This window comes from Polyergus mexicanus, unplaced genomic scaffold (assembly GCF_030449975.1).
Source record: "Polyergus mexicanus isolate NDT 795.1 unplaced genomic scaffold, iyPolMexi1.0 SCAF_1, whole genome shotgun sequence".
Lineage (NCBI taxonomy): Eukaryota > Metazoa > Arthropoda > Insecta > Hymenoptera > Formicidae > Polyergus > Polyergus mexicanus.
Window position 1 is genome coordinate 2,377,028 of NW_027223321.1, and position 8,919 is coordinate 2,385,946.

The 8,919-nt window shown below is 32.3% G+C and overlaps 2 protein-coding genes across 3 annotated transcripts in view; one reads left to right on the forward strand and one right to left on the reverse strand.

Moving 5' to 3' along the window:
* The window catches only part of LOC138944981 (phytanoyl-CoA dioxygenase, peroxisomal-like), a 32,310-nt gene extending 30,489 nt beyond the window's left edge, over positions 1 to 1,821 (forward strand). For both annotated transcript variants that reach the window (XM_070316106.1, XM_070316112.1), the window contains exons 3-6: positions 383 to 619; positions 712 to 916; positions 1,002 to 1,163; positions 1,230 to 1,821. In XM_070316106.1, coding sequence (XP_070172207.1) covers positions 383 to 619; positions 712 to 916; positions 1,002 to 1,163; positions 1,230 to 1,367 — 742 coding nt within the window. In that variant the 3' untranslated portion in view covers positions 1,368 to 1,821. The remainder of the gene's footprint in view (positions 1 to 382; positions 620 to 711; positions 917 to 1,001; positions 1,164 to 1,229) is intronic.
* On the reverse strand, positions 1,430 to 3,282 carry LOC138944973 (SREBP regulating gene protein). Its single transcript, XM_070316096.1, has 4 exons — positions 2,621 to 3,282; positions 2,271 to 2,507; positions 1,957 to 2,172; positions 1,430 to 1,795 (listed from the first exon to the last, which is right to left on the reverse strand). Exons 1-4 carry the CDS (start codon positions 2,732 to 2,734, stop codon positions 1,445 to 1,447), a joined length of 918 nt encoding a protein of 305 aa, XP_070172197.1. The 5' UTR covers positions 2,735 to 3,282; the 3' UTR covers positions 1,430 to 1,444.
* Positions 3,283 to 8,919: the final 5,637 nt, after the last annotated feature.

Consider the following 8,919-nt stretch of genomic DNA (forward strand, 5'->3'; position numbering starts at 1 on the left):
TCAAAACAATTTTTGTCGACAACTACGGCAATGAATATATATAGCTTGATAATCCAATGTTACTGAAATATTCCCGATTTTTCGGTAAATTTGCTAACGATATATTAACGCTCACGCAAATACCGCAAATCGACTATGATATCACAGATGACTAATATCTGAATATTTAAACGGGATATCTCTGAAATGCCGGCATACAGTAAATTGCAAATATGAGCTTCCTTTAATATTGATCACGTCGACGAGACGTTGACTCGGGAAGCAATATGTGTATCTCGATATATTAATTTATCAAAAAAGAATCGTAAGAGATCCATTTGGAAGACTACATGTGTCAGAAATTGTGTACTAAAATTCTGTCTCTCTCACTTGCTTTTCTTAGATTTGATGATATTGTCGAAGGCAAAGCTCCACGAGACGGAATGATAGTGATGCATGATGTGAAGGACAGGAAGTCGGTAAATAAAATTCAAGACATAAATCGGGATCCGATATTCTGTCATTATATCGAGCACAAGAAAATCCTCGATATAGTTGAGTGTTTTACGGGACCAAACATTTTAGCGATACATAATATGCTCATCGCGAAGCCACCCGACATTGGATTTGGTAGTTCAAGGTGATCGTATGAAAAGCCTTGAAGTTAATATTAATAGCAACATACTTCTCATATCAAGTTGATAAAATAAATAACGCAATACGCTTCTGCAGACATCCGCCGCATCAAGATCTGTACTATATGCCGATACGTCCAGCCGAACGTATAGTGGCCGCGTGGACAGCTATGGAACCATGTGATACCGAAAACGGATGTCTCTATGTAGCACCTGGAACACACACTGCGGAGCGCCTGTACGAACACAGTTATCCTTTAAATTCGGATGGCAAGATAAATAAGTTTTATCACGGAATACAGGTAAGATATATTCTTTTATCTATCCTCTTATATATTAACTTTATCGTTTTATTAAATGACGTTTCCTCTCTTTTCTATTACGAAGAATTTGCCTCCAATCGACCGATGGGTGAATCTCGAGATGCAATCGGGCGACACAGTATTCTTTCATCCGTTGCTCATTCATGGATCCGGCGTCAATAAATCCAAGAGAACAAGACGGGCCATCTCCTGCCACTATACGACAGTGGATTACAATGTGGTCGATGTATGTAAATAAATAAGACATACAAGTCCGCCATCACAAAAAATTTAACAAATAATGTGTTTTTAGGACGATCCAATTCAGGACACCATCAGAAATGAAATCTTGGAATACACGAAAAAAAAATATCCTGGCGTGGATTTAACGTACGCGGATATATGGCGTGTCAAATCTACGCTTGTGCGCGGCCTTCAATCTTCTTTTTAAACGTTCAAAATATTGTATCTCATAATAGGGATAATGATCGCGCATAAAACGTTAACATAGTTTCGATAGAAATAATATTAATATAGGAAGAGATGGGATTCATTTAATGGACAATATAAGATATGACATTCGGGAAAAAGATGAGTAAATAACATCACTACAGAAGAAGAAGTAACGACAACGGCGGGATTATCGCCGTTATTATTTAATGAATTAAAATTGCGTCGATGTCGCTGAGAATTCAACGGCTGTGGGACGTAACAATGCTTCGCGAGGGGATCCTTGTAAGTGTTCTCGTGTCGCACGCTCGAGCTCGATGTTCGACAGGCGGCTAAGCAAATCTGAAAGCGATCCGGATTACGTAGTCTCCCATCATCTTTTGGCATCCTCGCGGAAGCTAACTTTCGACCTTTTAATTGTAGGATTGACTGAAATAAATGTAAATCTATTTTAATTATGAATTTAAATTTATCAATATTATAAGTTTCCTGTCCTGAGCATTAAATGTAGTTACAGTTTCTTATATTTCAATATATAACTGCAAGCTGCTGTTGAGAAAAAGAAGCTTATAAAATCGATAAATATCTACCTTATCAGGATGCAGGCAACAAGAGACGCAATATTCATAAATAGTACAGCATCCTCGAGAATTGCACGTTTTACAGCTATATTTCTCTTTTTTGGCCATGGACAAAGTCTCTCCATTCTTTGATGCCTGTTTCAGCTCCATTGTACAACATCCGTTTGGTAGAACTTCATGTCTTGAACATACTATGCCGCGTTCATCTACTATCAAACCTTTTCCCTAATAAAATAAGATACATTACATGGAATTGCTGTATCGAAAAATAAAATAAATAACAAATAATAAACAAAATAAACTCATTTAAAGTATATGCTCACTTGAACAGAATTGCGACAAGGCTGGGTAGAAGCATTGTTCTCATTTAAATTGACCATATCCATATTGCCTATATTATCCGCTCGATCAGGCATTTCCATTTGCCATAATAAAGATTTGCTGGATACTCTTAACTCTTCTGGAAGCATGTTATCATCAGGCATTAGATCTTCATTGTTATCATTAAGCATTATAGGATCCATATGATCAAGATCACTGTCTAGACTCAATGAATCTTTCTGTAACAAGACCATGACACATGTCTCTATAATAAAAATTGTATGGAATAATATGCTGGCTGTCACCTGATTATTAGCTGATAATTCAGCCTTGGCAATATGAATGTACTTACCTTTTCATTTCGTAATAGCGAAAAGGCACAATACGTCAACGACAGAGCGAAGATGAGTCCAAGAACGATTCGTCGTCTGATTAATCTAATCAGACTCTCGCAACTTCCAGGCATCCTTCCTGATGTTTTGGTAAACAGCTCCTCAAAGCAGCTTGGAATTCTCCACGCCCACGATCACCGAACATAGTACTTGGTGATCATCGTATTGTAAAAAATTCACAAGAGCACGATCGCGAAGAAAACATTGAAATGCAATCTCAAATTCACAGATTCGTGGAAGAGAAATACAAAGAGAGAGAGAGGTTATATTGTTGTTATCTTGGATACCACAAGCATTATTTTGTTGAGCGTTTGTACGCTATCGATGCTTCATTATTTCAATAAGAAACGTACGAAAACGGTTTCAATTACCGTAAAATTCAACGCGTTTTTGATGAAATATTATCGCACGAAAAAACGAGTAAACAAAACATAACAAGGCTTTTGCACTCAGCTGATTCTTCGCTTTCTTTCTTTCTCCAACGCCTATAATTTTATATATAATTTGTCTCGTTTCTAGTTTCCAGTAAAGAAAGTTCTAAAGTGCAAAATATTATGACAATTCGTTTTGCTGCACTTTTTATATATTATCAAAAGCAAAATCACATTATACGTGCGTTTAATTTAACTGCATTTTATTATATTTAAAACAGAATGAGATATCAGCGATGTATGATATACACAACCATAGCTTAATTTACCGATAGGGTTGCTAAAAGCGGTTTAATCATTGCCAAGCGTCCTGGCAGATGTCACTACATGTATTATTTAAAAAAAAAAGTAAATTTTGACGACACGGAATAAAATATATAGTTTAATGTCGCGAAAAGACCAACGAGAAAGAGAAAATTGTTCTATCGTGCTTATAGATATTTTACTCAATATTGCGAGAAAAATTTTTTTTCCGATTCGGCAGTAAAATGTTATTTTCACTTATATCTCACCTATCTTACACTACACTATTTAAAAAATAAAGATGTTATTTATAATATTGCACTTTAAAGAAGGAGATGTGGATGAAGAATAGATAGCACGTCACCTCTCGATTCGGCGATAGCGGATCATCCGCCAAAGAAATTATTTTCTAATATCCTAATTAGTAAAGATAATTAGTGATAACCTTTATAGATAACACTACGAGAATGTAATATATCTCGCAATATTAGGTTTCAATCTAAGATAAAATACAAAATCTCGTCTGGCGTTAATGGAACTATAAATAATACTAATAAAGATTATTTTTCTAACTTTGTTAATAATAAATAAAAAAATGAATAAAATATATATTATTTTATTGCAGAGAAAGAAGAAAAATATTTGTTTCCAAATATAGATTTGTCACTGGATACTGTATGTACAAATTTCTTAATCGTATATTTTATCAAATCATTTGTTGATTTGGCGAAAACAATTAAACACATACATCGATCATCGATACAGATTATTTTTTGTTTCATAATGGAATTGGATCGTTTCTTCTACGAAACATGTGTATAATGAAAAAAGAAAAGAGAGAACTGATGACATTTTAAAAATATAAATAATTTAATTTTTATGATGGTTTTCGGACTGACTCAGTGGTTAATATCATTTGTAATATTTTTAATCGTATTGACTATTATTACCTGGTCGGCTGTGCACCTGGGCAAGAAGAATCAGAATTCCACAAATATTAGTTTCAGATTTTTCGGTATAGACGATCACCCGATCCAAAGGGAGAAGTATGTTTAAAAAAATATATAGCTTCTCCATAAAAAGAATCTTTTTATTTACGTATCTGTTGCTTTTTCAATAAATCACTTTTCTTCTGAATGTACGTAGCTCAACGTCGCGAGTGATAGAAAGTACCGATGGCCCGGCATTATTCGCGGACGATCAGGGCTCTGAAATACCAGACAGCGCGGAATTTTATAATTTTATAGTGAAAACATTTTTATCTAAGAATAGTCTTACTAATAGTACGGGAAATGATACTGCAACAACGATACTGACGTCCTCTGTCATCAATGATGATACAACGTGGAGCGAAGATGCTGCAATGACATTTACATCTTCTGCTAGCAGTAATAATGTAACGTGGAGCGAAGATGTTGCAATGTTTATACCATCTGTCATCAATAATGATATAACGTGGAGAGGGGAAGATACTACGATTGCAGTATATAACGCGTCTAATAAGCTTCTCTTATTATTAAATAATCATCAGAACATCAGCGAGAAATTATAAAATTGTAAGTGAGAATCTTATTTCATTCACACACATACACGTAATATACATCATCATATATACAAAAATATTTGAAAGTAAATTTTTTTCATAGCTCAAATCATATATTTCACAAATAATTTACAGCCGACGTTAACAAATGGAGCAAGATTTTTCGACATGGATAGATTACGAAAATTTGATTCGTATCAATCTGTGAAATTTTCCAATTTTCTTCAGAGCAAAAAGAATGGAACATTGAACGCGTCTGTAGCGCTTTTGGTTCGTACGAGTATTGTCTGACATAAAAGTAATTGAATACACAATAGATACAAAAATTTCGGCTCAAAATGAATATCATCTTTTTGAAATTTCTCTTTATTTTTTTCTAATCTCATTTGTTACGAAAATCTTTTAAAGGAAGCGATATTTTATTGACTATTGTTATGCGTTAGTTAATTATGTTTCTCTATTGTTGCCGCTTTGTTTGCGAATTCACTGAAAATAGATATAATAAAATTGAGAGCTATAATATTTATGAACGTTTTATGACTTCCTTTGAAATAATGAAATATTAGTAACCTTGTATACAGTATATCATAAAACTTACAATATCTCAGTTTAATTTTGAATAGAATTCCACAGCACATATATTTTTTGATTTTTTTGAGAAGGAAAAGAGATTCGATTAATTAATTTATCAACGCAATTCATATACTTTACTATACATATTAATATTGATAAAGTGTATATCAATATCGATAAAGTGTATTATATTTAGTATGATTCTATACTTACTATTTATTCAAATAAATGTTACTTGTTTACCTTGACATTCTCAAGTTTTACAATTACAATCATACGTATCAATTCGAAAAAGTTATGGCAACTTTCACAAAATTCAAAAAGTGAAACGTATTGGTTGCAAGACTCAAAATATATTGTAACAGTTAAAATAAAATATTAGGATATTTCATTTTTTCTTCTCAAATTGTTGAAACTGATTGACCGCGCACTAAAAGAGGCTACTGCCAGCAAGTAAACAGAATTTTAAACATGAGGATTGCCACATGGTTGCTATCTCTATTGAAACGTTGTCAAATTTTATAATCAAGGATCCTTGAATCGTCAACTAATAACAAAAGATAAGTAAGGGGAATACAGTTGATAAAACAAGAGATCTGTCAGAGATATTTAAAATTTGTATTTTATATTTTTTGAGACGGACAGAGGATATAATCTTCTGAACATAATAATAATAATTTTTATCGATTATTCGAAATATTTCAACACACTATAAAAAGTAGGAAAAAAATTATTACACTGAAATCATATTTTTAATTATTTATTCAATTATTTATTTACAAATAAAATCTAGAAAATAACAAATAATATATTTTCTTAAAACTAAGATTTCAAAATAATCCCATACATCTCGATATGTAAAGAGTTTTTGAGATCTCAAATTATACATCGTTAGCCGTGATTCTATTACGGGCGCCAGTCGGGCTCTTTCTTCTCTTTTTTCTTTACGATCGACAACTGCATTTTTCCTTTTCTATGCGTGTCAGATTTATGATTTCTTCTCGCAAGAGCGACCCTATCGTATGTTGTGGCTATCGAGATCTTAAGCTGAAACAATGTCACATAGTTCTGGAGCTAAAATCTTTAGAACACGAATGGAAGAGAGATGAAAAGAAATACACAAGGCGGAGTTGAGTTACAAGAGTTCGACGAAGTACCCGCACATTATGAGTGTTATAAATCTGCCAAGGATACATATGCAATAGAAACGTAGTCTAAACACGTCATGTAGATAAGAACCTCGTTGGCATTGCCTTACTCTATTTAACGTTTACGCAGCCGCATGCCTTGCGCAAATGCCGATTCTAATTGGTCCATATTAATAAACAATTGCGTCATTTGTCCGGCAACTGTGGCCGTTAAGGGCTATAGGCCCCGCAAATTATTATCCTCCCGAACAACCGACTCCGCCCAAGATCGTCATCTAATAACAGCGGGGATATATAGAAGGTATATGTATAATGCAAATCCTGTTCTCACTTTCATCTTCATCGTCTTTTCGCACTGTCGGCAAAACGAAACGCGCATCGCATGATAAAAACAAAACGGCAAACCTGCAGGGCACACAAAGACGGCCAACATCTGAAGCCGACGTTGTCATGGATCGCGGCGAGGAGACCGCCGGTATAGCCGATCAACGGCTACGTCTATCGGGGATACCACCGCGAATTATGTAAGAAGGTATTTGATATTCATATGGAGATATACAATCACGTCTTTAACTCGACGCGCTGACTAGCAATGAAGCATTTTCGCGCATTGTCAAGGAAATTCCGCCATAAGGTGAGAGAAGTTGTTAGTTTGCGCTACTTTAATTCGTAATAATATATTTGTAGTTATGGTAATCTCCATTTACTAATATATATTTTATCGATATATTAATTGTTAAAATAGCGTCACACGGTGATGATAAGAATAGCGACATGAGATATTTTTCACGATTGAAGGTCGCGACAAAAAATCCAGCCAGAGAATCGAAATGAAAGGATCTCAAGATTTAGACAATCGTTGTATTGTATTTTATAACGAGAGAGGAAAGATATTCGATATTGCATTATTGGAATATTGATTGACGTCTTAATTATTAAAAATAACATTATCGCGATAAAGTCAGCGGCCGGCATTTTTCATGATTGAGGATTACAATAAATAAAAATAAAAAGGAAGAAATAAAAAGAGAGAGGAAGAAAAAATTAAATTGATATATTAAGGAACGCTGAGATTTATCTTTTTTATTATATATATAAAAAAAAACAAAGCATATATATTTTTACACGAATACACATTTATCATAAAGTAATATTCTATCCCTAGCATATGTGTACATTTGGCGTGGAAATCTTTCAAATATTCTCTAACGAATTACTTTGTTCTTTGTCCGATATATATTCGACAAATATTTATATTCATAGGCGATTTTTTAATTATTGTTTTTTTTTAAACAATAATTAAAAATAATCAAAAATTAACTTTTTGAAATTTTCATCTTAGCGATTGCTCTCTTACGTTTATACAATACATATTCATATTACACGACTGTTATGACAAAATGTCAAAAAGTTTCATAAGGATGTAAAGAATTTATTATGGAATTTTAAAAGATCTCATTTGACGATAGTTTGTCTTTAAGGAAAAGAATCAACCGCGTATATATAACTTAAGCATTTTCTTTTTTTACACAAATGCATATCTGCTCACATATTACCAGGAAAAACATTAATTACGATAATAATGAATATTTATATATATTATATAAATCTCGAGTTACGTGTTTCTTTTTGTCCTTAAATTTTTATGCTAATTTTTTTGCATTATTAATGAGAACGTATTTTTCATTGGTATACTTAATAATCTATAATCTAAGATCTAAGTAATTATTTAAACACAGAAAGAGAAGCAAATTGTAGAAAAATGTAGAGGTAGATCGTTCAATATTAAATACTCAAGATTTTTTTTATAATAATAAAAAGAAATGAAGATTGCAATAAAAATAAAACACGTGACCAAATATATTTTAATTTGTTTTTTAATAACAGTTATTAATTTTTATATAAAAAAAATTAAACACTAAAATATATAAAAAAATATATAAAAAAATGTTCAACGTTAATATCTTTTATAATAGATCAAGTTTACGATTACATATAATAATGATATAACAATAATAATAATTGACTAAACCTAAAACTATTAAGACCGTAAGACTGACGAACAAGTAAAGCATCCAATGACTAATCAGAGTTTCTATTTAAGGACAAGGACTTTAGGGAAAGGATTATTCAAGGATCATTCTTTCTTTATATCTTATGAAAGATCTTCTTAACTGATGAAACATTTTACAAAAATTTGTTTATCCATTATCTCGGATTTCTATTTTTTTCTTGTTCAAACATTAGTTGTTTAATTACTATTTTATTACCAGTTAATAATTTTATAACGAGATTTCTTCTGTAAGTAATAAATTTATGTT